The following is a 27,720-nucleotide window of genomic DNA, read 5'->3' as shown; positions in this document are numbered from 1 at the left end:
AGCTGTTTCATTAGTACAGATTCTTTACTCTTTGTTTTCTCTAGAAAATAATATCCTTACTCGAAACCAAATGGGAGAACATAGTCAAAAGAACGTACACAACCATCACAACAGAAACTACTAGAAATGCCCTTCACTCTGACTCACATGGCACACCTGGAATTTCCCCTTCCCAAGCCCTGGCAGGGACATCTTATGTGACATGTTGCTATTAGCAGGGAATTTTCTTACCTTTTGTTGGCTGGGGAGGGAAGCAAGAATATTTAAGAATCATTACCAACTAGTGGGTTTCTTTCACTTTTCTGGTCCTCCAACTCCCTTTCCAAATGCAAGCCCTTTCATTTCTTTCTCTTATTTTACCTTAGTAGCTATTTCAATTTCCTACAGATTAGGAATATAAATTCTAGACATTACTCAGTTTAACAAAATCCTACCAGAAGTAAATAGTTTAGTTGTCCTTGGAATTTGTTATAATGGAATTGTACTTGTATCGAGCTAGCTGGGGAGAAAAATAAAATTGTTAAAAGGGGCAATGTAATATGGGGACCAAGGAGAAAGCAGATGGCTCTTTCTCCTTCCGCATTTGGGAAATGTATCACTTATTTATCTTCCTTTCTTTTGGGTCTCAGGATTACTTTCTTTTTGAGGTTTTTAGATGTTTTCCTTCTTAAATTTTAGAGGCAGAAAGGATGAAAAAGGAGCTAATGATCTCTTGTTGGTTTAAAAACTAATCTAGAAGCTTGCTTTGGGGATGATGGCTTCCCTGTACGTGTGGAAGAGCCCCTTGTCTTTCAGAATCCAGAGAAAACAGGAATGAATGTGCTGCTGGGGGCGTGAGGGGCAGAGATGTCTGCAAGTCACCAAGAGCTCACCAGGATTGCTCTGCTCATGTCTTTATTTTAGGGTTTGGGCCCGGAGATGGTAGTATGGTTCCAAGCCTCACTCCACTGCAGGAAGTGGACAAAACTCAATGAAATGTTAGCATCTTGCAAAATAGGCTGAGACCTTGATGTATGCCCGTAAAAGTTAATCCAAGTCAAGAGAGGGATGGGAACTCACTGTCCTCTGAAAAATGTGGTGGAAATGGTGCTCAGGGCAGGGCGCTGATTCTATCAATACGAGGAAGCTGAAGGAACAGGAAATCACAGGCTTGATTTGTGGGGGAATTAAGGAGGCCACTTCCTCAAGGACTGGCCTCCCGGCCAGGCAGCTCTGTGGTGGGGTGAATTCTTCCCTCAGGAGTAACATAGAGTCTGTAGGTGGCAGAACAGGGAGCTGTGGCCTCAGGCTGGGCAGGGGACGGGGCGCTTGTGGGGTTTCCAGGACATGTCATGGAAGGAAGATGCCTGTCCTGCCTGTGTCCCCCTTGTCCCACATGTCCCAAAGGACCTGGGTATTGGGTAGGGATAGGTCTGCGTTTTGAGGTACCTGGGTGTTGTCAAGGGTTCTCAGATCAGAACGAGCCTAATTCATTTGTCTCCTCCCTCTACAGATGAGCAAACACTGATCTCTGGTCCAGAGGAACTAAGCGAAAGATCTGCTTTTTTTAACCCTATTTGGTTTTCCAATCCAGTGATCTCTTGGAAAGTATTATTGGGCTGTCATTATTATGATTTTTTTGACCCCTAGGACTAAGATGACATTATAGGAAGCAGCAAAAAGACAAATGGCAGACATACCTGAGCAGTGGGGCATACCGACAAACTTGGTGACCTCCCAAGACCTCTGGCCCACGTCCAGAGATGTCCCCCTCCAGCCTGAGGTGGTGCACGGTTTCCCCTTGTGTGCGGACCCTGTTCCGCCCGGGCCCGGGGCTTTGGTGTGCGACTTTGGGTTTCCGGCTCTCAGCTTCTCCTCTATCTCATTCTTCAGCTGCTTATTTTCCTGCTGCAGATGGACCACTACACTGAGGAGGTGGCTGTGGAAGGAGAGGGAAGGACAGGTGGGTACCCAGGCTGCTCCAGCTCCTTGCTCCCCACCAGGAAGGACAGATAAAGGGGTGCCACAGGAAGGAGGGCCCTGGACATCCAGTCCCTCCAGAGCTGGTGCTCACATGCTCCATGGAAACGGGGCCCTATGTGTGTCCCCGGAATGAAGCCCAGGCCTGGGGTTGGCGCGGACCTAGAGCCAGTACACCTGAGCCACTGTGTTTTGTCCTCTCAGGGCCTATTTTCTTATGCTATGGGGACAATTTGATCTGCCTTCTGGGATTCACATAAAGATATATCTTGACCACTGTTAGAAATTCGATTTGAAGAGCCAGAGGCTGTAACGAACAACTCTGATCCTAGGAGCTTGGTTTCTCATGGCCACACCTCAGAAATGCCCTCACCCAGGTCCCATACCAAGGCTCACGTTTTTCTGCTTCCCTTTACCAAAAGGGGATCCTGGCTCTGCTGAGAGCTTGGATAAGCAACATCCCCATTTTATGGATGAGGAGATGGTGGCTGCTATGTGGGTGAAGGAAAGAGCAGGTAACATGTCTTCTGTGGCTCAATAAATGGCAGCTATTAATACCGATGCTTGTATTTCCCTGAACCGACGTTGAGGGCAGTGGGTGACTGCGGCTCTGGAGCCAGACTTCCCCGAGTCGGAGTTCTGTGTGTGCCGTTTACTAGTTGTGAGACCGCGGGCAACTTGCTCAGCCTCTGAGTTCCTTTTTATTCATACAGAACTGGGGATCATAATGGCACTGAACCCAGGGGGTCTCATGAAGGTTAAGTAAGTTAATACACGTAAAGCTCTTAGAACAGTGCCTCCCATGTGTGAACAATAAATATTAGTTAACAATAAATATCACTATTCAAAGATAGTTTTCCTTCAAATAGGTTCAAACAAACTGAAGAATAAGTTCTTTGGGAGACAGAACTTTCTGGAACTTGGCACAATATAAGAAAAAGCCTCAAATTCTCTGTTACCTTTAGATTCTGACAAATTCTCTTTCAGTTGATCCCTTTCAGAAAATATTTTTGTCCTAGTAAAAAATTTCATGGTCTTTACAGAGGAAATCAAATACAGAATTCGCCTCCAACTTCTTTTGGCAAATGTTTGCCCTCTTGGTTTCTATAAGCCTGGCCAGCATTGAAGGCACCCCTCCCCCTGCAGCCTCTCATGCCACGGCCAGACACCACAGCCCCTGGCCTGGGGATGGGGTCCCTGCCGCGCCCTCCTTCCCTGCCCCCTGCCACCCTCTCCGGCCTGCGCCCATCAGCATCCCTGATGCCTTCAGCATCCTGCTCTTCAGATCCAAGTCCTGACCTCTCTGTTCCCTGGCCTCCTGATTCCAGCGATCTTGTTGCTCCTTCAGCTCGGCCGCCCTCCTAAGGTCAAAGCTAGAATAGAACTTTCCAACTGCGGCTGCACAAATGGGTTCAAGGTGCGTCGAGATACCGATGCCCTCAGCCCTTGGGGCAGGGGTTGGGGCAGCCCCTGCTTGGCCAACCATCACAAGTAATCCCATCCCAGGCCTGCTCAGTGGGCCAAGCAAGTGTGGTCGTTTCCTAAGGGCTCTCTGACACAGGCTTGGGAAGCGCTGCCCTAGAGCTCGTGGTACCCCGTTCCTACCCCTCTCAGAAGGCTGTTTTAGTTCTGTGCCTTCACCTCTGTTGCCCACCTTCCAGCACTCCCCCACACCGCATTCTCTGCCAACACAGCTTTGAGGGTGGGGCAAAAGCACAGGGAACCTAGGTCCCCACGTGACCCTGTGGGACGGAGGGACCCCCCACGCCGGACTGCGCCCCTCCTAGGGGTGCTCCCTCTGCTCTATGCGCCCTCATTGGGAGTGCTCTTTGTTACAGCAGCTACAGCCCTGCCCTCACGGAGTCACGCTGCCTTTCAGGGCCTGTTTCCTTTTCAGCAGTTGGGACCTCAGCTTCACAGAAGGTGACAGTGGGAAGGGCCACAGAGGCAATTAGCCCCCTTTTGTATTGTTGGTGAGGGAACTAAGGCCCAAAGAGGTAAAGTGTTCTGCCCAAGGTCACATAGATGCAGATTCAGGACGCAGGGGCTTTCCAAAGTCCCAGGCCTCTCCTGGGGCCCAAGCAGCAGCCAAGGTGGTGTGGGATGACTTACTCCTTTTCACCAGACAGCTTGGCGATATATTTGACCTGTTCATGGAGCTTGTTTCCTAGTTTCTCATTGGCGATCCTGTAAGAAAACCCACAAGAGAAAAGAGTTCCCAGATTCCCATGAGCAAGAGCACGAGCTGGCTGAACAGGACGTTGGTGCCCTGGCTTCACTGGGCCCCAGACCCCCACGCATCACCCAGTCCCCAGCGCTAGAGCCTTCCTAGCCCCTGGCGGTTAGGAGGTACTTAAGTCCATACTCAACTACTATGCAAAATCACTGTGATCCTAGGTGACTTCCAGGGATCCAGGCAGTGAAGCTGGATTCCAGGCTGGGAAGAGGAAATGTGACCCACAGTGAAGCATCCCCTCTGTCTGGAAGCTATTCCATTTCTAAGTCAGCAGGGCTTTCTGACCCTGCCCGAAGAGTCGAGGCCCCTTCATCTTATTCCCAAACCTTGAGTATGGGGAGACGATCCACTTCCCAGGAGGGCAGTGTGTGTGTGTGTGTGTGTGTGTGTGTGTGTGTGTGTGTGTGTGTGTGTGAGTGTGTGTGTGTGTGTGTGTGTGTGAGAGAGAGAGAGAGAGAGAAACAGAGACACTACCCTTTGGCACATGTGCTGTTACCAGCTCAGCCCAGGCCTTGGGACACCACCTTCCTTTTTTCTTCCTCACTTACTTCTGCTCTTTTGCCCATTGCTCCATGTCGGACATAATCTGATGATTGTCTCTGGGCAGCTTACAGGTGTCTTTGGGTACAGAATGCTGGGGCATGCAACGGGGCTTTGGGACAAGAAGAAAATGAGATGGTAAGGGGCGGGAGAACAGGTCAGTCACCTCCCTTCTTCCCAATCAGGCCTCTTTTCCAATGTCAAGAAACATCGACACTGCTGCCTAACCCCAGACAAGAGCTGGAACTGTCACAGCGGGACCGCTATCTCTAGCAGTGCTGGTGGCACACACACACAGGTGACATCTCTGAATAGACACCATTTAGACTCAAAACCTTATAATGACCTTTGGGCAAAGGCATTAGAATGTTTTGTTCTAAAAAAGCAATGTGTTAAGCCAATTTTTTAACAGGTGGAAGAAAAATTATCTTGAGGAAGGGATGTCTTTTTTCTAATTTGAGCAAAGGCCCTGTGGCCACCCCACGGTATCCTGCAGCCTTCTGCCATGAACTTCACTGCTCAGGCAGCTAGGCAAGGGGCATGGAAAAGGGCCCTTAACCGATTTCACTGCAGGGTAAGTCAGATGGGTTCTGAAGGGGGGTGCCTGGCGGAGTATCTAAGGGGCAGCTGGTGTGTCTGACTGGGTGGGAGCTGGCACTTTCTTCTCAGCAACGGGCCTTTGCCTTGCTCAGTATCTCCATCAGCAAAGCCACAGGAAGATGGGTGGCGATAGCCACCGTGGCCCCAGAGCACCAGCTGCTGCTTCGTACTGAACAGGGCAGGTGTCCTTTCCTTGTTCCGGGACCCCGGCCCCTCATGAGGGCCTGCCCGGCACCTGGACGGTCGGGGATGCGCCGCAGGGCCGGGCCCCGGGCTCTAACCAGGGGCGTTCCCTCTGTTCTCTGTTCCTTCATTTGGAGTGCTCCGGGGTCCGGGCCTGCCCGGCATCGGGGGTCGTGGGATCGCTGGCGGGGCCCCGGAAGGGACGGGCAGCGGAGAGCGCCCACCTCCCGCTCGTCCGCGAGGAGGCTGTCCTTCAGGGCGGCCATCTCCTCCTGAAAGGCCCTGAGCTGCTCCTCCTTGGCCGCCAGCATCCGGAGGTCGCCCTGGTGCTGCTTCTGCCACTGCAGCACCTGGCCGCTCATCAACTCCAGCTTCCGGTCGAAGGCGCGCACCTGTCGGGGCGCAGAGTGAGGCGGGAGAGCCCGCGGGGGCCCGCGCGGCCGGGGACGCGGCCTCGGCTTCAGGAGGCTCTTCGGGGGTGTTGGGTTTCTAGTAGCCGGCAGAGGGCGCCCCCGCTCTGATCACCGCCGCCCGGGCCCGACGCTCCCCGAGCCGGGAGTGAAGGGCGCCGTGTAGCCAAGGGGTTGGCCCGGCGCTACAGAGTTCTGGGAGCAAGAGGAGACCCTGGGGAGCCGGAACAGAAAGGCAGCCTGAGCCCCTGGCTGCTGCCCACCTCTAGCTCACTCTGCTCATGGAAGCCCTGCAGTTTTTTCAATTCCACGTTGAGCCACTTCATCCTCTCCTCATAAACCACGATTTCACCTTCCAGCTGACCTTTCCTCTCTTGGGCCTGTGTCAAGCTTCGGTGCAGGCTCTTTGTCTCCGAGGTCGAATGATCGAGCTTCCATAAAGACAAAGGGCATGAGAGTGGCCGTCAGAGCCCTTTGGGCCCTTCAGCTGAGTCCTGAATGGAGAAGTGTTCCAGTCCCCCTGTCCTCCACCAGGAGCGGCACAGACACCTGCTCACCTTGCCTAGCGTCCCTGAGCCGGGTGGGAAGTGACAGAGGTTGCCTTCTGCATCCTCTTTCCCCTCCCCATCTCCTCTCTTTCCAATCTTATGAACTGATCAGTCAGGCATGATCAGCACAGGGACGGGGCATGTATTTCCCTGACAGTCCAGGTTTTGGGAAAACCTTGCTCCTGGGTCATGCACGGGCAGAACGACTTAGATTTGGCCTTCATCTCTGTACCTCCCCCCAAGCAAGCCTCACGAAGAGGAAGCAGACCCGTCTCTGGAAGGACATCCCAGCCCATCAAGGGGTTTGCACATGGCTCTGGTGACAGCCGGTCATGCAGGGGATCAGCTCCTGCACCCCTCACGCTACTTGGACATCTTTGCCGGAAGCAAATGAGAAGGCATAGCTCACCTTCTCCAGGGCTTGGGTCAGGTCATCTCGGCAGGCAGCTGACTTCCGGGACAGCTCCTCATAGGCTTCTTTACTGACCATGGTCTGGAGACATTCCTTCTCTTTCTGCAGACTCTTGTCCAGCTGGACCTGCAGACTCACTAAAGTCTCCTTCTGCTGGGATATCTTTAGGGAGGAGGAACATCCCTGTCAAAGTTCATGGCTATAGAGGCATTCCCTAAGTCTGCAGGACATGGACAAGAGCTGGGCCCTCTTCTGTCTGTATTGTCGCAGAGCAGTCTGTGATAATGCCCACGTCCTTAGCTCACTGTTGTAAAAGGAAGGAAGCCTGCCTTTCCAGGCTCTACTGCATCCCTCTCCCCACAGTCCCCTTTCTAGTTAGCATGTACCCCAACTAAAAGGAGTACTGGAAGTACTGGGCCGTGTTGTATCAAGTACACCAACAGTCCTTTCACAGGCTCTGCAGTGTTTGATAAAGATCTGGAATCCAAGTCTAGGTTAGGAGACACGATACAACATTTCCATCGTGGGTATTATACCTTACTTAGTTCTTGCCCTTATTCACTAGACTTGCTGCACCATGAAAGTGGGACTGTGTGTGCTTTCTTCATCGCTGGGTCCCCACCATCTGTGGCACAGGGCATGGCACGTAATAGGTGCTCAGTAAATATTAAATTCTTTTTTTCTGACAATGAAATATAGCACTGGGCATTGTTTGGAATTAGGAATGCATTGGACACATAGTTCTGACAGAAGTGTGTTTGAAAACTGAAGCCTGTGTCTTAAACTTAGTGCGTACACATCATGTAGTTAAAAGGAATTAAGATCTGGAGTTAGAGGATCTAGATAAAGTAATGACTGTTCAGTCATTTACTTAATCTCTGTGAGCCTCAGTTTCCTCTTCTGCAAATTGAGATACTTTCAACTGTTTTACAGAGTTTTTGTGAAGATCAAATGAGATTATGTATGTAAAAAGGGCTTCAGGTATAATCACTGTATAGCTGTGAGTTATGATCATGAACATGCTAAGTAATTAGCCATCTTATTATATACTCTAAGTATAGGACAGAGATCTACCTCTAAGTCTGGAAGCATGAGGGAGACCTTAGAAATTCATAGGCCTGACTTCTTCTCTTTGGTATTTAGTATACCTGCATCCTCCATGTGGATATACACACAGAAACACAATCTTTTGGGTTTTCTTTTGCCCAGTGCTTGAAGTTTATTACTTTTTCAGATGGAATTTTTAGTATCTTTGACCCTAGAAATTAGTGAGATGAGAAGTGTTAGATTGTACTTCTGACCCTATGTTTACATGCTGTGGGAGTGAAACTGTTCCTAAAGCCAGAATAGTTTTGCCTTCTAGAAATAGAAGTGCATCTTTTCTGGGGACTTCTGAAAAACAAGGAGCCAACTGAGTCTGCCCAGTCAACCAGGGGAGTCACTGGAGAAATTACAATTGACTATAAACTCTTGATAATTGGTGGCCTGAGAAATGTTATCTTAGAGGTGAAATACTAAAAAGAAGAGTGGTGAAAAAAAATCACAGTGATGCTAGAAGCTGAAATGGAAGCTTTATTTTAAATTTCTCTAACATGAGTGGTTTAGATTGGAGAAAGATACAAAAAACCTATTTATCTATATATTCATATGTAAATTAAAGAATCTGAGTAGTTTTAATAAAAGGTCTCATAAAGATCTACTCTTTCTCTTGCCAAAGGCATTAGGCATAGATGGCTTTATAGGTGAGTTCCACTAAGTCATCCTTGATTCATTGCTTTCTCTCATATTCATTCTATCAGTTAGTCTGGTCAGTTCTACTGCCAAAACACATCCTGTCTTTGCTAGCTTCTCTCTCCACTTACATTACTCTAGCTTGGATAATAATAGCCTCCTAACTGGTTTCCTCACTTCCAAACCTACCCCTCTTCCCAATTCACTTCACATATTATTCAAAGTTATATTTTGAAAAACTTAAATAAGAACAAATTACCTTCCTGCCCCTTTGAGGAAATCTCATCAATGTCTTTCCATTGATCTTAGAATAAAAACCAAATTTCTTAAAGGAGGCCACAATGTCTTCCCTTACCTATTTTTCTACTCTCATCCTATACCAATATCCTCCTTCATTACTATCCTTCAGTCATACAGGCCACATCTCACTTCTTAGCACATTCCAAGTATTTTATTAAAAGAATACAGTCAGTCCTCATACTAGGAATGCAAAGGTGAGTCAAAATGAGGATCAATTAATTAATTTTATTTACCCCATTATAGGGAACATCATACTGAAACAGATGGATTCCATTAATGCTAAAAGCAAGAAAAGAATGCTACTGTTGTATGCTATACTGTAGGTACTGTCCAATGCAATAAGGCAAGAAAAATGAAATAATAAATATTACAAAGGTTTAGAAAATTATTTCTTAGTAACAATATAACCATCTACCTAGACAATCCATGAGAAGTATCTGAAAAACTATTATTGTTTGTGAGTTCAATAAGATATCCAAATATAGTGTAAATAAATAAAAATAAATCAGCTTTCTTATTATTAAGTTATTAATTATAAAATATAGTGGAAAAATGTCCTAGAATCAAAGAAATAGAAAGGATCTCAATATATATTGCCTTGACTACAGGTGGGAACTTTCAAAATTGAGCTGTGGAGTATTGATAAAAGGAAATCCATTTTAGGATGCAAAACTAAGCTTCTTTCTAATGGCTGTTTCAATTGATTCAACAAGTCTACTATATGTGGGGTATGCTTTTAAAAGGTTGAACATGCTTTACACAAACACAGAACCATCTAGCTTCCTGAGTCCCATCAAAGGAATTCTGAAATTAGTGCTTTTACTTCTATAGTTATATGGCTATCTTTTTTTTTTTTTTTTTTTTTTTGCAAATGCAATAACAGGGCCTATATTAAATACTTAGGTAGTATCCTTTATATTCAGAGAGGTTCCTTAGGGATCTGAGTGACTCAGACCTTAACTCTGAATCATACCAAAAGGGAGATTTATATCTCTGGAGGACAAAACTCCAGAAATGTCCGTTTTGAGGCTAATATGGTAGCCACTAAACACATGAAGCTATTTACATTTAAATCAGGCTAAAATTAGTTAATATTAAAATTAAAAGTTCAACTCCTTAGTCATACTAAACCATGTTCCAAGTGCTCAACAGCTGCATGGGGCTAGTGGATATAATATTAGATAGCTCTAATATAGAACTTTTCCATCATTGCAGAAAGTTCTATTGGGCAGTGCTGTTCTTAGATGAGTCATAATATTTTAAGGTTAGCTTTTGTTTCTTTTTAAATTATGAAGGAATCCAGACTATTTACTGTCTCACTTGTAACCCAAGAGACCACCTATTGAGACACTGTATTTGTTTCTTGCCCAGATAGATGGAATGTATTCCGCTGGGGAGAGTATTACCATTCATGATGAAGAGGAAAGAGGCTAGGTGTTAGAGTCAGATGATCCAGATTCAAACACTGGTCCATCTCATCACTTACCCATTAGTCACTTTGAGCCTTAGCTCTGTAAACTGAGGATCCTAGCAATGTACTTTTTGTTGGGAGTGAAGCATGTAAAGGACATAAGTAGATAGTCAATAAATGATTGAATTTAAGCACAGTGAACTTATGCTAGATGCCATTTACTCCTTTTTGTCATCTTTGTGTAATAAAAAATACCAGTCTCCCTTCCCATCCCCTTTTGGTGCTTTAGGATGACTTTCAGAAGTATTCTTTAGCAAATTGCCCCAGATAATGCACTCACTCAATGTGATCTAAAATGCAACACTGGAAGACTTGATACCAAAACCCAGATATTTTGGAAACTCCACCAGGTATTAAATATGACCTTCCACATGTGAAGAAACATTTCTTTGGCTGAGCAATGGGTTACCCCACTTGGAGGAGAGAAGTGGAGCTGCAGTCGCCAGAGGATAAACGTGGGCTGGGCAGTTGGCTGCAGTTCTGAAACAGGTGCCAACTTCAGGTCAGGGGCCACAGGGCTTAAGATTCTCACCCCCTTGGGGTTTCTGTCTACTCACCTTATTATTTAGTTCTTGAATGACTTGCTGGGAGGTGTTTTGTCTGGTGAGAGAGGAATCCAGTTGTGTAGAATATTGCTTTAACTGTACTTTCAGCTTCTTGTTTTCCTCTTCCAGATTTCTCAAATTCTCCTTTGACTGCCCTCCATTAAAGAACAAAGCCCAGAGAAGAGGCATGACCTCTGGCACCTGCAGAAGCCTGCCCCTGCCCCCTAACCCCCCTGTCTAGCCCACTGGGTCACCTCAGGCTTTTCTCTCTTCTTCTCGTCCCTTTTTTGCCCTGCCTCCCTCTACCCCTGAGCTGCGCACCCACGGCCTCCCCGCTGGGCTCATGCCCGGCTCTGGGCTCACGCCCCTGACCCTTCCCATACTCTCCTTCTCACCAGCTTTTCTTTCCTTTTTCCTTCCTGCCGGAGCACTTCAAGCTTTTCCTCCAGCAACTTCTCCTGTTCTTTGCACTTTTTCACCTGCTCCCGTTTCTCCTCCAGTAACCTTGTTACGTCCTTAAGTTCATCTTCCAGATGGCTTTTGGTGCAGGCTTGCTCCCTGTTCTGAGAAAATAAAAACTGGCCTGAAAGGCAGGCTCAGACTGTATATTTTTTGTGAGTGTTGGGGGAATCATCCAGATAATTTTACACAGGGAATTGCTGAAACAAATAGGGGGCAACTCTGTTTTTGCTTAGCATAGATTATGAAAAAATTTCTTCTGATGTTCAGCAACATTTTTTCCTTTGTTCAGTTAGAGAACCCAACTTATTTTATTCATAGATCCAGTTCCCAAAGCGGCAAGCTTCTCTCCCGCTGCTCACCAAATCTTTCCACATAAAAACCTCTTTGAGTAAAGTTTTAAAAAATCTTAGAAAAGCACAAAAGGAATAGCTCAGTGATCAAAGACTTTAAATTGACTGACAAGGATAGCTTTTGAATCCTAGGAAAAAACGACACAGTCTTTCGCTTTTAAGCATAGCCCTTGGAAATGTTTACTGGGGGAGCTGGAGCTGACTGTTGGCTTAGCATTCTAACCCAAATTCTGGACAATTAGTCTGCAATGGATCGGTGGTGTTGTCTTCCCAAATAAAGCCTGATATGTTTAATCTTACGTAGAGCAAATGCTTGAGCTGGTGCCTTTGCCCTCTTTACCTGGTGCTGAATGAGTTTTAAATGATCTAGCAGGTCATTCAGTTTTATATCCTGCTCAGCCACTGTCTTCTGAAGCTGCCTCTTTTCTTTGTCAGAATTTTCAAGCTTCCTGAGGGCCTCAGAGAGTTCTGATGTCAGTTCCTCTATCCGTTTCCTAAAGCAAAAGGGGAACCACAGGAGAGTGGATGTCTTGCCAGTGGGTTTCAGCCCCCAGCAAGTTCACTATGGATTCAGTGTGACCAAAGTAAATGACAATAAAACGTTCTTAGGGGTGAAAGGGTTTATTACCCGGCTTGTTCTCCCGGTGGTAGGTGGAGCACTAGCGTCTCTGCCTCCGCCCAGGGCACTGGGCCGAGCTCTCTATATAGCGCAATAATAGCTTATTTGCCTAAAGGTGTGGAAGCAGTAGCCTGGCGACAGGCCAGTTACATCATCAGGTGGTTTAAGTTCAGTGAGGATCCTGGCCATAGGAGCCCCAACTTCCCCGCAGTGGACTTCCGTGGGTGTTGGCGGAGGGAGCCGGCCACCTGGGGCTTGCTGTCCTGGGCTCCCCGGGGGCAGAGCCTATGTCTGTAGAGGAAGCTCTGGTACCTGCTGGGTGCGAGTTCCTCTTTGGCCATCAGGGAATCCTTCTGCAGCTTCCGAAGGTCTCTCTGTAGCTCCTGGATGGTGTCTGTCTTCTGCTTCTCCAGGAAGAGGCAGCTTTGCAGTTTCCTCTGGGAATTCTCCAGGTTCCTCTGGGCCAGGATGGCCTCTTCTTTATATTGAGCTAGTTGATGAGCTGCAAAAGACAGGACAAGCCAGGGGCATGTCCACGTGAGGAGGGATTATGTGTGAGGATCAGACTCTCAAGCAAGACCAGTTAAAAAGTCAGTTCCTTCCTTTTGTGACCTATTTCCATGTCCAATCTATCCTCATTTCTCTCCATTTCATTAGGAGCTCTGTTAAATGATCTGTCTTCAACTGCTTTCCTGCCCCAGCCATGGATTTCTTCTTGACTAAAATTAAGCAAATTGGTAGAAATTGCTCAGTATCTCTTGTGTGACTCATCCCATCATTAGAGACAAATCCTGACCCTCACGGAGTTCAGAGTCTAGCACAGGGAACATCGCCAGCCCACCTGCCTAGAGAACATGGGAATGTTAAACCTGGGCTGACTGAACTCAGCAAGGAAGGTCAGTGTGGGTAAGAACAGCTGGAGAAGGGCTTATGGAGGGACACGGTGTGTGGGAAGAGGACGGGAAGAGACCGGTGTCCTTGGAAAGGAGCATGGGGAGAAGCTCCCGGAGATCATGAGTGGGTGCATGGATGAGAAGAGGCTCTGCAGGACTCTGAAAGCCCGAGAGAAATGTTTAGACTTAATTTAGTGGGTTCCTGAGTAGGTGCCTGACATAAAAGAAAGAGTGCTTTAGGAAAGCTGGAATGGATCGGAACGGAGGAAGACTTCCTGCAGCATCTTTTCATTGCCTTGCCTCTCCTGGGTGTGAAGGGAAAAACACCCAAATAAGTTGCTTCCTGGAGCTTCTTTAGGCCAAATACGGCCCCAGAGTGCATTGCTTCTACTTTCAGTCTTGCTCCTGTCCATTTTTTCTGCCTGGGAAACTGGAAGAAAGATGGTGTCACTATCTAAATAATGATGCACTTTGGAGGAAGAGAGGGGGATTTTTTTTTTTTAGATAGGGAAGGGAAGAGGCTCAGCTTTGGGAATGTTGAATGCAAGGGGAAGGAGAGGCGCCCAGATGGAGCTAGTCTCTAAAGATTATGCCACAGGTGAGAAGAGTCAGGCCAGCCTCTAGGTGTGGGGTCATCTGCAGAGAAATGCAGCTACAAGGAAGCAAATCACTCACTGAAGAATGAGTGTGGAGGGAGGGGAGAAGGGGGAGGGCAAAGGTTTGGGGATGGACAGCCACTGTCAGGGCAGGAGGGCAAAGAGGCAACATGGGTGAGATCTGTGGAAGAACAAGGGACCTCTTTTGTCTCCAAAGCTAAGAAACAACAGTTGAGGTGTGAGAGGCCAAAGGCAGAGAGACACACAGAGGGTTAAAGGAGGGTCAGTGTGGGTAATGGAAGTTCCTGTGGCCAGGATCCCCACCTGACCCTAAACTACTTGATGATGTAACTGGCCTGCTGCTAGGCTACTGCTTCCACACCCTAGGCAATGAGCTATTATTGACTGAGTCACTATATGAAGGGCTCTGCCCATGGCTTTGGCTGGAGGCAGAGACAGAGGTGGGTGATAGACCTGCAAACTGCTGGATGCAGGCGTGATTCTAGGGCTTGGCCTACTGCTATGAGAATAAAATGGGTATAAACCCTTTTTTACCCTAAGAATGTTCCATGGTCATTTCTAGGTCTCACCAAATCCATGGTGAACTTGCCAGGGGCTGAAAGCCTCAGGCAAGACAGTCAGGAAGGAAGGAATTTTCCCAAATTGATGTATCACCCACATAACATAAAATTTACCCTTTGAAAGTGTACAGTTCAGTGGCTTCTGGCATACTCACAAAGGTGTGCAACCATCACCAATATCTAATTCCAGAACATTTTTATTACCCCTTCAAAGAAACCCCACATCCAAGGGCAAGAAGTCCTTGTGACCTCTGAGAAAGCCATTTCAGCAGAGGGGCCAGCTGCACAGAAGAGATTTGTATTTGGAGGCAAAGGGAAAAAAAAAAATCAAAACAGAGAGAGAGTGTTAAAAACCAGGGAAGGAAGAGGTGAATGCTGTGATGAAGGTCCTAGAGAAGATGGAGAGGAATGTGGTGCCAAACAGCAGAGTGTGGAGCCCTGTCCTCGCCACGGCGAGGGAAGGGTCTTCATCTGAGAAAGCAGTGGGCATGGGAGTTCACGGTTCACTTTCCCAGCTGAGCTCCTGCCATGTGGTGGAGCCTGCAGAGAGAAGGTGAGGCTGGGGAGGAGTGAAGGGCAGTCCTAACTGCTCTGCAGCGTGGGATCCTGAGATGGTTTGGAGCGAGAAGTTGGAGAAAGGGGAGGGAAGTGGCCCTTTGGAGAAAGAAGGGGGCTGCTCTTGTCCCATGGGTCAGAAGTGTGGTGGGCACAGCGCTTGCTAGGGGCTCACCAGCCAGTCTCTGCTGCTGTCTGGCATCTCGGAGACAGTCCTGCAGCAGCTGGAGCTCAGTTCGCATGGCTCCACACTCTGCCCTGCAGTCATTCTGCTTCGCCTCCTGAATGGTGAGTTCCAGTTCCGTTGCCACGCGTTGCTGCTTATCCAGCTCTACCTCTTTTTTCATGAGGGTGTCCTGAACCTGTGCCAGTTCCTTCTCTAGCTCATGCAGCATTTCAGCCTTCTCTTGGAGGCGCTGAGGAGAACAAAGCATTAATGCTGGTAAAGGCCTGAGCAGTTGCCAGGTGGAGTCGAGTCAGAGGTTGTCTTGAGGCCTCTTCCAGCCCATCCTCTTGCCGGGATATTGCAATAGCCTCCTACTTTTTCTCCCTGCCTCCCCTCAGGCTATTCTCAAGGCAGCAGTCAGAGGGGGGGCCTGCAAATGTGCGATTCAGATCTTGTTATGCATCTGCTTGAAAGTCTTCACTGGCTCTGTCTCACTTAGAAAAAGGCCAAAGTCCTCACAAGACCTCCTGCGATGCCTGTGATCTGGTCTCACCTCACCTCTTGCCACTCCCACCCTCTGCCCTCTGCTCCAGCTGGCCTCCTGGAGCGCTCTAAGCAGAGTCACACCTGAGGGCTCTTGCACTTGCTACTCCCTCTGCCTGGAATATTCCTCCTCAAGACCTCTGCCTGGGTAGTTCGCTCACTCCATTCAAATCTCTGTCCAGAAGTCTCTTTATCAAAGGGGCCTTCCCTGACCAACCTGTGTAAAACAGCCACCAAGTTGTTTTAGGAATTTATCAGTTCTTGACATTATATTATACATTAGTTTTGCTATTTGTTTATTGTCTGTCTCCACCACTAGAACGTAAGCTCCATGAAAGTAGAGTATATTGCATGTTATTATATTCTTAATGCCAAGAATGGTGCTTGGCATTTCATAGGAGCTCAAAAAGATCTGTTGAGTGAATACATGAACGACTTGAAATTGTTTATATAGACTCCTTGCTTCTTGTCACCATCTCTCCAAATACTTCCATTTTGACTGGTGGGTCACTTCTGGCCCTTGAAATGGGAGGTTTGAATGTGATCAGCCAGTCGATCAATCTCTGATAAAAGCTGAGACTTGGACAGTACAGACTACACAAGCTTGCCCTGCTTTCACAATCTTTCTATCCTTGGTTCTATTTCTAGGCTTTTCTAGGACCTTGATTTATGTTGGCAACTACAAATCCTCTAGAGCACAGCTCCGTTAATATTTTCAAACTGCCTGATTTACATATTCCTAAGATGTTTGTAATAAAAAAAAAATTGAAATTCACATTATTTCATAACATTTCCTTCCACTCTCAAGCGTAAACAAGAGCATCAGAGAACAATGTAAGGTGTGTGTGTGTGTCCTGAACTATCTTGTGGGGTTGGGGAAGAACCTCTTTCTTCTGCAGTCAGCATCTCTATGAAGGTCCCTGGTCGATGACAGTTTATTTATTATGCACTAAGAGAAATACCAAGGAAGTGCTCAGAATCGCCTCTGGGCCTGAAGAACGCGTAGTCTCATTGCATCTATGTTGCTGCTCCCCAAGCAATCATAGTGCAGAACGGCAGAAGCCCCTCCCGCCACGCTCTGGCCTCACGCCCGCCCTGTTGGCAGTTCCAGCCAGGGAGCTCACCCTACCTTGTCTTTCTTCAAACCAAGCTTCTGGGTCTCTGTGAACTCCATCTGCAGCTCCTGCAGCCGCTGCTGCAGGATGGCCGCCTCCTTATCCTTCCTCTCCACGTAGGCAGATGTCTCCTCCCGCAGCCCGTGCAGGTCCAGCTCCAGCTTCATCACGTCTGCAGCAGAATGAGACAGAGTGAAGAGCTCAGGCTTCCTGCCGCCCCTCCGCTCCGCTGCACCCCAGCCTGCGGTCTACCCTTCATGATGCTCTTCTTCTGTTCGGACACAGCTTCCAGCTCCAGGCGCAAGTCCTTCACCAGGTGCTGGTACTCCTCCACGTGCAGGCACTGGCTGTCTTTCTGCTCCTGCAAGTGCTTCAGTATCTGGGCAGACGGAAGGAGAGCGGGGCGGAATGAGGACGGTGGGGGGAAAATGCTTTTCCAGACGCCCAATGCCCAGGATTGGCAGATCCCTGAGACAGAAAGTAGAGGGGTGGTTGCCAAGGGCTGGGAGAGGGAGGAGGGGGTGTGACTGCCCACACATCCAGGTGCTCTTTTTGGAGTGATGAAAATGTTCTGAAATCAGTGGTCATGGTTGCTCAGCTTTGTGCATGCATTAAAACCACTGAATTGTACACTTTAAATGGTGAAATTTATGGTATGTCAATTATATCTCAATTAAAATTATTTAGAAGAGAATAATTTAAAAAAAGGATATGTCAGCCTTATCACGCTCACACAGAATGAGCACAAAAGGAGCCACTCCGTTTCTCCCTGAAATAGTCCCTGGTCATGGATGGAGGACCTACTGTGTGCCAGGCATGGTCCTAGGTGCTGGGGACAGTGGATCAAAAAGCAGAGATACAAATCCTTGCCCCCTTGTGTTGGAGCTGACCTGCTAGTGGGACGAGATAGACCAAGAGCATAATAAGTGGTGACTTAGAGGAAAGGTTCAGACTTGGTAAGTGCTATGGAAGAACAGCACAGCACAAAGGGGATGGAGGCACAGGGGGTGGGGGTGGGGGTGGATGTTGCAGTTTTGAATAGGATGGAGTGGTGGCCTCCCTGGGAAGGTGCCTCTAAGCAGCCACCCGCTGGAGGTGTGGGAGTGAGCCATGCTGTGGGTATCTGCAGACGGGGGTCTCGCCAGTGACCAGGCTCTGGGAGAGAGCCGTATGGCGAGAGGGCAGCGAGGGGTGGAGAGAGGAGGAGGAGAAGAGCTGAGAAAGGCAGTGGGTGACCACATCGTGTGGGCTTGTGGTCCCTGGGCCACAGCTTTGGCCTCTCCCCTGAAGGAGAGAACGGGCCACGGCTGAGAGAAGGCAGGGGCATGTGGCCAAGGAGGAGCAGTTAGTCGTCAGGGCTTCCAGGGATGCTGGGGAGAGACAGTCATGCGCCCTGAGAGCTGCCAGGGAAGGGGGCGGTGGCGTGAGGACAGTGGGACAGCTGGAGATAGGCAGGCATTCACCCTGTGACCCAGGAGTGGGCCCTGCAGGGACTCAAAGGCCCCTCTATGTCAGGCCAGCTGAGGGGGCAGAGGACTGCTGGCATGGACTGTGATGGGGGTAGTTCCATTCCCAATAGACTATCCAGGTCACAATAAAGGCATCATGTAGGATACATAAAATGGCAGGGAAAGGTGTGTTCTGTTTTTTGGGGGAAGTCTGTGTCATTTAAAAAAAAAAGAGGAATTAGTGTTCTATGGATATAAAGTTTCAGTTTTGCAAGATGAAGATGTTGCACAACAATGTGAATATACTGAACATGACCGAACAATACACTTCAAAGTGGTTAAGATGGTAAATTTAATTTTATGTGTTTTTTTAACCACTATAAAAGAAATTAAGAGTAAGGGAGAAATAAGGACGTTTTTCAGGTGCCTCACCACCCCACAAAAAATGGAGTGTCATGAGACCCTGCTGTAGGTCAGGATGTGAATGACAGGAACTGGCCTTTAAATGACATAGACTTCCCCAAAACACAGAACACACCTTTCCCTGCCATTTTATGTATCCTATACAGATGTCCAAGGAGGAACACCACAGTTCAATATTGATCCTTCATTCATTCAAACTTTCTGGCATCAGAAATTCCTGGCGAGCGTCTGTTCTTTAGTCTCTAAAGTTCCTAAAGAGTCTCTGCTCCCCAACTAGAGGGCGCACTGGAGAGCTTGTATGTGTTGCTACTCTCTCTGCCTCCTGCCTTTGCTACTTCAGAATTGGTGGCCTGCCCTCAGTGGGGCCTCATCTGGCTGGCTTTGCCTTGGACTTCAAGTTCAGGCATGACTCACTTAGGAGGGGACCTAACCTAGTAGGTCAAATCCTGCTTATTTGTTTCCATGGTTTAAATGCTCATTCACTATTGAATCAACTTTTGAGATGGCTTTGCATTTTGAAAACATTGAGTTTTCAAAAAAGGGAGTGAATTTGAACTAATAATCTTCATGCATTTGTTACTTCTCAACTCCAACTAGAAACTAGAAAGCCTAAGCAGGAGGATTCCTTTTGAATCTAGTAAGCCAACTGTCGGAAGTGGATTAGAGGCAGGTCCAATTCCAAAATTCAATGCCAAAACCAAATGTCATCAGACACACTCAGTGGGGCTCAGCATACATTATATATTATCCTTGTGACAGGGCCAACTGGAATAAAATATATAGGAAAGTATAAAAATAAAAAATAAGCAAGAAAACCCAGAATCAAACCCAACTTGGCCAGTCCCCACCAGGCACTAATAAGCAAGAGTTCTCACACCTTTTTGATGTCTTCACAATCTTCTGAGGAGGTAGGAGGATGTCTGTGGGTCACTGTGTAGGAAGTGAAGTCGGCTTGTAATTTTATCAAAGCCTCTTCCCGCTCCAGAACCTGCAAACGAGCCCAGCCCAGTTATGCTGGCGGATCAGCGTAATGTGCTCATACCGAGCACTATTTCTGTGGGGCACTCCTTTCTCAGCCTAAGCCTGTTGCAGTATTATATACTTCACCGCACACTTCCTGTGGGGTTAGTACCGAGAAGAAATTATATTCTCAATCTCATGTCACGGTTCAGGAAGGCACAGACGGTGGTTTGTCTGGAGTCAGTCAGTGTCCTCATTTTGGACTCCCTCCCTCCCTCTGTCTCTGTGCGATCCAGTTTATGAGTCAGAAGAAGGTTCTTTGGGGGCTGTGATGGAAAGATGTACCTACTCTGTCAGAGGATGGGATTCAAAGTTCAAGAATTAAAGAAGCAAGTTTTTTATGAAGTGGTTAATGTGTGTGTACTTTTTTTTGAAAATGAAAAAAATATGACATATTTGTTCTTGGTTGTTGAAAATAATTCAAATAAAATCCAAGCATCAAAAATGAAAAGTGGAATCTCCTCTCCACTTATTCCCCGCCCCCTCATTTTACTAAGGGGTGGGAGGCACTGTTTGCAATTTATAGCATATACTTCTATGGTATGATCAAAGACTTTAAAAAGCAAAAACAAACTATATATAAGATTCTGCAACCTTTTCTCGAGAATACGCCACAAACATCCTTCCATACAGCCGTTACAGATTTGCTTGATCCTTTTCTTGGCTGCATATTGTTCCACAATATGGATATCTATAGGCGACTCTTAGTTTTTCCCTCCTTTCTTTCCCTCTGGCTTTATTTTCCGTCTCTCAGGAAAATGTCCTAGAAGAAGATACTTACCAAAGCGTTACTGCAGGCTAGCTTGTTTCGAAGTTCCTGGATTAGATCATCCTGCTCAGAGACCTTTTGCCAGACTTCAGTCAGTCGTTTCAGGGTCACCTGGTGCTCTTGAGTCATGCAGGGAGAAGTGTATATATGCACCTTTGAGTGATCTCCCTTGTTCTTGGGCTCCTGGGATATTTAAAAATAATGGGTTGATTTTGTTCATAATTGTTGAGTTAACTTCAGAATGCCATGAGCATGGAAAATCTCTAGACCTGTTTTCTAAAAGTTTATGTTCATTTATGTAAATCATAGCTTCTTGAACAAAAGAAAAAAATTGACAACTGCAAACACGTGATAGAAAGTTCAAACAGCTCACAAGAGAATATACTGATGCATCTTCATTTTGATGTCCCATGACTGCAGTCCCCTCCTCTGTGACAGTATGTGCTACCAGTTTTTTGGTATCCTTCCAGGGATATTTTATGCATATTTGTATATGCATATATACATATGTATATACCTATGCAAATAAAAGTCTTCTACACATTTTTCTGTACATTGCATTTTCACTGGACAATTTAGGATGTTTTTCATATTTTTTTGTAGATTTATCTAACTCTTCTCTTATTCAAATCACACAAGTAATACATGTATATATATGTATTATCTTTCTAAACCATTGTAATGTTATAGGCAAGTCAAATTTCTCTTTGACCTCCACCTCCAAGCCCATACTTGCAGGAATGGCAATTAGTACATATCCTTCTAGAACTTTATCTACACACTTACATATATATAAATTAATCCATAGAAGGAAGGTAATATTATGTTGTCTTTTTAAGACATAAAAATTAATTTTCTTCACTCAACAAGATGTCTTAGAAATTTGCCCATGTTACATGTGCTTATATTTTGTTCTTTTAAGTGTGTTTATCCAGTCTCCTACTGATGGGAATATAGGCTGTTTCCAAGGTTGTTGTTCTAAGATGAAGCTGAAATAAATATTTTTGCACTTTAATCTTTGAGTACCCATTCTGGTATATGTGTAGCTTGAGTTCATAGAAGTTATTATTATTGATAAAAGTGTAGACTGGTAGAAGTTTTTGATATTCTGTTTAGAAGTATCTTTAAACATTAAAGATAAACACACCCTTTGACCCAGCAATCCCACTTCAGGAAAACACTCCATAAAAGTAAGAATGTTCATTACAGCTTGTTTGTAATAGACAAACAGGTCAGTAGACGGTTCAGCCATACTGCAGAGTACAAGGTAGTAACTAAAAGGAACTGTCAAGATTTAAAAAGCAAGGTGTAGAATGACATTTATAAAATGGATCATTTTTCTAAAAGGAAAACGCTAACCATTTATATATGTAACTGTATAGGAAAAGGTTGGGGAAGATTTGCAATACATTATTCAAGTGAGGGCATAAGGGGAGGAGGTTGGGATGGAGGAGGCTGAAGGTGGACTTCCATATTCAATCCCCATAATTCTGTCTAGAGAGCCTGCATCGTTGTATTACCAATGTAATTTAAAAAAGCAATTAAACGAAAAACAAATTCAGGCATTTTGGCTCTTTTTTGCTATGTTTCATGTCTTCCTTCTGTTTGATCCTGAAGTTATGGTTTGCATGAGTCTCATGACCTAAAAGAGCCACCTGCCAAACCCCATGAGAACGCAGAAAATTTGAGAGCTCACCTGGTAATTCACTTTCTGCCTTATTTGAAATGCTGGCTCTTTATATTAAGGACCTCAAAATTCCTAAGGAGCTATATTAATGGAGATGCGAAGGCTGGAAGCTCAAAGCTGAGGCTCCAAAATCCCAGGGAAGGAATGACATGTGGCTGCAGGGCTGGGCTGGGCTGGAGGGGGCTGTGACTGTCACGGGGACCACCTGGAGCACTGTGGGCTCTTGTTTACAGCACAGCGACTCCCACCTGGGGGCCCACCTGCTGGTGCTCCGGGCCTGAGTGGCCGGGTTCAAGTCCTACCTGACTGATGATCACGTTGAGCTCCCCCTCCAGCATCTTCACCTGGCACTCCAGTAACTCAGTGTTGCTCAGAGAAGTCTGGTATTTGCCTCTGTAGAGGTTTAAGCTCCTTTCTAGGGAGATGATCTTGTCCCCCGCCAAGGCAAGTTGCTCCTGTGCCAAACGGAGCTTCTCCCCTGCGTTCTCATTGTGATTTCCCATTTCCTCCTCATAGAGAATCACCTGTTGATGGGGGAATGAAACCGCATTGAACCCGTGGAAGCATCTGATGAGGAAAGGATGTGGCTTTAGGACCCCCCGGCCGAAGAGTCTTGTATCTTAACTAGAAACCCAGATGCACAGAATAGACCCAACACAGATCTAAAAAGAGACAATATATATCAGAATATTAATGATTAGAAATAAAAAAAAGAAGATTGTCCTCTTCCAATGGTAAACTTCTTAAAGGCACAGACCATTACCTGTTTATATATGTAACTGTATAGGAAAAGGCTGGGGAAGATTCCCAACACATTATTCAAGTGAGTGCGGAAGGGGTCTGTCCAGCATGTATGAGGAACTCGACAAAGACTTGTTAGTTGATTAATAGGAATGAATTTGTTCGTATAGCTCCATTTTTTAAAAGGCTTGCAATGCCAGTATTCTTTCTTCTCTAGGTATCCTCTAGAGGTCTAATTTAGAAAAGGTAGAGCCCCTCGTGGCCACAGGTACATGTTAGCAAAGTTCCCTGGAGAGAGTGGGGGAGCATGACCACAGTTCCTTTAGGAGTTGCATGAGCCTTTTACATTCCTTTTTTTCCTAACCAATTAGTCAACCGACTGACAGATATTAATTGAACGCTCGTGAGCAATGCCTTGGGTGCTGAGGGGATATGTATACCTAGAACGCATGGGGTCTCCCTCAAAGAGTTTACAAACTTCTACCTTTTTGGGAAGATACGATTTAAAATTAGCAAACAACTATATATTGTTGCGTGTACTAAATCGTATGGCTTGAATTACATGTATTGACGGAGTTAGTGGGAGGGTGGTTGAGGAAGGATTCATTTTGGTTTGAACAGTTCAGTGTAGAATTCGGATAGAACACCTTGTATTGGTTCAAGCTAATTATACTTGCTGCCTGGCATTTGAGATTCTTCTAAGAAAGGCTCCTTTAGTTTGAGGTATTTAGTAGGTAAGCAGAAGAGGAAAGGGATATTTCATATTCAATTGTTTATAACAGAAGCTGTCAGCAGCCCACTCATATCCCCTTGGCCCTCACCATTCCTTTGCAGGCTAAACCCATCCCAACCACAGGCATCTTTAACTCTGCCTGAGGGATGCACGGGCCCCAGGAGCCCACTCAAGCAGAAGAGTAAGACAGGTTACAAGTCCTGGGAGTTAATGCCTTCAGGTGCAGCCCTCGCCAGTGACTGGGGTGGTTGGCCGGATCACGGAGCATGTTCTACGCTGTCTCCCAGAGTTCTCCGGAGGGACTGAACCCCAGTGCCCACAGTAGTGATATTAATAGTGATTTTCTCTGTGGGCTTCCTGCCCTTCTTGGATTCACTTCCTCACTCTCTCACCACGCTTCCTAGGATCACCTTCTGAATTAACTACTTATCATCTCTTGTCTTAGGGCCTGCTGTTAGGAAACCCAACCTCAGACCAAAGTTCTATGCTTCTGTAAAACAAAGTATAGGGGTAGCTTGGTAGAAGGCCCAAAGTGATTTTTCCAATGCTTTCCTGTTTGGAATGTGTGTCAGTGACTGCTTCTTGCTAAAACCCACATCAATTTTCCTCTTCTTCCTTAATAAGAGAACCTTGACTTTATTTGGGACAGTGTGCACTTCACTAAGACACTACTTTTCTTAGGCTTCTTAGGAACTACCTGTGGCCATGTGACTAACTCTGGCTAATGATATGTAAGTGAAAGTGTGTGGACTTCTGGAAAGTGTCCTTAAGAGGGAGGAGTGTGCCCTTCTTTCCCCACCTGCTCCCTGCCCCCATCGTGACTATTTGGAACAAGAATGTGATGGTTGGAGCTCTGGCAACCACCTTAGGTCACCTAGAAAAGGAAGCCTTGAGCTGATGAGGGCAGAATCAAAGGTAGGATCCCAGGTACCTGATGACACATACATTTACCATAACAGTCCAAGGCCACCTATCTCTGACCTTTCATATATCATAGAAATAAACTATCTTATTTAAGCCACTATTACTTCGAGGTTTTCTATTATATTCAGCTGAACAGAACGCCAACTCATTTAGGCTGGACACTTGTTTAAGTCATAATGAACCAGCCAGTTTTAATGTAGCCCTGCATTAGTTTATTAAATCATGGTTTATGCTCACAGGCTTTGTTCCAGATTATATTTTGTACAATAACCTTTCTTTATTCCTTTCCCTTTCAATCCTTTTCAGCAAATTCTCATTGACCATAATATTCCCTTAAGAAAAATTCTACGTTCTTTAAGGCCCCTCATAAACGCCCTGGAGTTAGTCTTTAAACACCACCCCCTTCCAAGACAATCCTTGGAGTTTTATCTTTAAAGACAAAGGAAGAACATGCCAGGGAAGTCTGCCTGTTCCATCAGTTAGAAACCACAGTTTCACTGCTGCCAGGACCTCCACTGCTCAACGGGTTTAAGTTCTACAGCTTTGGTCTTGGAGTTTACTTGGGATTCCACAAAGATGCTACTCTTTGGTTTAAAAAATACGACCCTGGGATAGGCATAGAAATGAATGTCCAGAATATAGTTAAAACTAAATCTACAGGATCTAAACAACTCCAGTCCAAAAAAGGTGACCAATCCTGTGTTTTCAATGACTGGCTCAGACTAAATGTCTGGTTATCTTATCAACTGTGCAAGTGCCAGAAATTTATATATTATCAAAACCTGATTTTTCTAAAAATGGTTCTTTTAATGGCCCTTAGAGCTTTTGTATAACCCTCAGAGACTTAGAGTCTTTTGCATTTAAATTGCAATTGTAATGAGATGATGGACCTACACCCCCACCCCACTTCACACATGTACCACATACCCCACATTAATACTGGAGTTCTCACTCAATTAGGCCATTCTGCTTAGTTCCCTCTACTCAGCTTCAAAAAGATCAAGAATTAAAGCAGGAAAGTTGATAAAAACCCACTCAAGATGTTGCAAAACTCTCCTCCCTATAGGTTTAAGTTTGCTTTCTGGTAGGGTTGGCCTGATTTCTGTAGGTACATAGGCATATGGGACATGTCCATAGTTTTTCTGTCTATACCTCATCTTGTTTCAGTTTGCAGTGACAGTGGAGAAGGTCCAGGCCGGAAGCCTGCTTCTCTAGGACGGACTGATACTGCAGGAGAGAGCGGTAAGACGTCTGCAGCTCCTCCGTGTGGAGCTCCAGCTCTTGCTGAAGGGCCAGCAATTTTTTCTTGAGCTGTTGGAGTTGTCTCAGGTGACACTGTCTACTGGGCTCAAGCTCCATCGGCGACTCTTCGAATGCTGACACTTCTTTCTTGTTCTGCATTTGAGGTGGGATATACAGGAAAGGTTTTAGATGGTCACCAAGCGTGCCTTCGTCCTTTGATTTTTTTCATTTGTTCGACCATTCACATCCATTTATTTATTACTTTCATATATATACACATATTTATTTATTTATTTATTTATTATCCACATTCTTTTATCTTTTCACCTACAGGACACTTAGGAAACATTTCACTGTATTCACAAGGAAATATCCCGTTGTATCTCACTCTGTAAGAAGGATTTAAAAGAAGGGAAACAACAACAATTCTTTCCTACTATTAGTTTTATCATTCCTATTATTTAGGTCAGAAGGAAAACATACACACAAAGGACCTAGTGAATAGTATAAAGATAAATGAGACGATCTGCTGGTTTACCTTCACGTACAAGGATTAACACACTTCACCTGGAAGGTGAGAGGCTTTTGGTTATGGTTCTTGGACTACACTTGGTTATTAAAAATGCCCAGAAGAAAGGGCAAAGTCTTGGGTAGGCGCTTGTGGAAACAGCTTTCAGGAGTGCTGGGAAACTGCAGGCAGAGAGCGTGTTTCAGCACCGCTTCTCAAAAGAAAAGGTGATCTTGCGGAAGCTGAGGGTGTGTGCATGTTCGTGTGTGTGTGCGTGTGGGTGTGAGAGAGAGACTTCTTTCTGCCAATCCACAGTCAACCTGAAATGCTGCTAGAACATCCTCCCTAGCACTTTTTCCTTTTAATACACTACATAATTTATCTATTTAATTTGTTCCCCTCCCCCCTCACCCTTGGATGCAAACTCCATGAGGGCAGGGATTCTGTCTGTTTTATCTACTTCTGTATTCCCATTACCTAGTACAGGGCTTAACAATAGGTACACCATAATTTTCCTGAACAAATTCATTGAATGAAACTATCATGCCCACACAATGGCTACTATGTTAATGTTCATAGCAGCATTATTCATTACTAGCCAAAAATCAAAACAATGCAAATATCCATCAACTGCTGAATGATAAACAAAATGTGTATATTCATACTATTAAGCATTAAAAAAGAACAATGCTGGTTCTTGCCATAACCTGGATGAACCTCAAAAACATTATGCTAAGAGAAGAAAGCCAGACCAATAGATGACACGTACAATTCCATTTATATGAAATGTCTGGGAAGTTTTCAGTCATTCATTCAATAAAATTATGTTGAACACCACTTTGCATTAGGTATTCTGCTGCTCAGACCAGTGTTGTTGATTCTAGTACAACTGAGGTCTTTGCACTGATGCTTCTATGTGTTCATACCGGACATCCCTGATGACCCCTGAAAGAGAGGTGGATGAAGAGGATGGCCTGTGGGCATTCTGTAACTCCCTCTCTGCTTATTATCCCCCTACCTCATTCTTTAAAACCCTGCCCAAATCCTGCTTTCCTTTCTGTTTTCCCAGGAAAGCTGTTTTTTGCACCAACACCACAGATTGCTGGCATGTTCTTAATATGGCATTTCACATTCTGCTTTGCATGGTCACGATTGCTGTGCATCTTATCTCCTACTTAGATTATAAACTCCTGGTGGGCAGAGGCTGTGTCTGTCCCTAGAGGGCCTAAATTAGAGATTCATACATGGCTAGGTATTAAGGGAAAGAAGGAAATAAAATATAAAATGAGTTCCCAAGAATTTGAGTTTGTGGCTTTGGCCTTATTAACAGAGTACTTTCAAACATTTAAAAATTAACTCTTTTTTTAGTTTTATTGAGGTATACTTTAGATTTCATAAACTTCAACCATT

General features: G+C 45.7%; 1 protein-coding gene across 1 annotated transcript; it reads right to left on the bottom strand.

Moving 5' to 3' along the window:
* Positions 1–119: 119 nt before the first annotated feature.
* PMFBP1 (polyamine modulated factor 1 binding protein 1) lies at positions 120–25,955 on the bottom strand. Its single transcript, XM_036897568.2, has 17 exons — positions 25,713–25,955; positions 22,465–22,686; positions 20,488–20,658; positions 19,564–19,674; positions 17,068–17,194; positions 16,830–16,987; positions 15,167–15,407; positions 12,679–12,868; positions 12,088–12,241; positions 11,331–11,498; positions 10,948–11,085; positions 6,886–7,050; positions 6,192–6,359; positions 5,743–5,910; positions 4,744–4,847; positions 4,072–4,146; positions 120–1,918 (listed from the first exon to the last, which is right to left on the bottom strand). Exons 1-17 carry the CDS (start codon positions 25,917–25,919, stop codon positions 1,591–1,593), a joined length of 2,895 nt encoding a protein of 964 aa, XP_036753463.2. The 5' UTR covers positions 25,920–25,955; the 3' UTR covers positions 120–1,590.
* Positions 25,956–27,720: the final 1,765 nt, after the last annotated feature.

The sequence above is a fragment of the Manis pentadactyla genome, chromosome 15 (assembly GCF_030020395.1).
Source record: "Manis pentadactyla isolate mManPen7 chromosome 15, mManPen7.hap1, whole genome shotgun sequence".
Lineage (NCBI taxonomy): Eukaryota > Metazoa > Chordata > Mammalia > Pholidota > Manidae > Manis > Manis pentadactyla.
This window is presented reverse-complemented; position numbering and strand designations above follow the sequence as displayed.

Bases quoted from the DNA above. Each gene is read 5' to 3' on its own strand.
- PMFBP1 (XM_036897568.2), bottom strand. From the start codon at position 25,919: ATGGAGCTTGAGCCCAGTAGACAGTGTCACCTGAGACAACTCCAACAG. The intron at 22,687-25,712 runs GTATAGACAGAA...CCCCATCAACAG, and splicing joins GCAAACTGAAACAAGATGAG to GTGATTCTCTATGAGGAGGA. The intron at 11,086-11,330 runs GTGAGAAGGAGA...AATGGAGGGCAG, and splicing joins GAAAAAGGAAAGAAAAGCTG to TCAAAGGAGAATTTGAGAAA.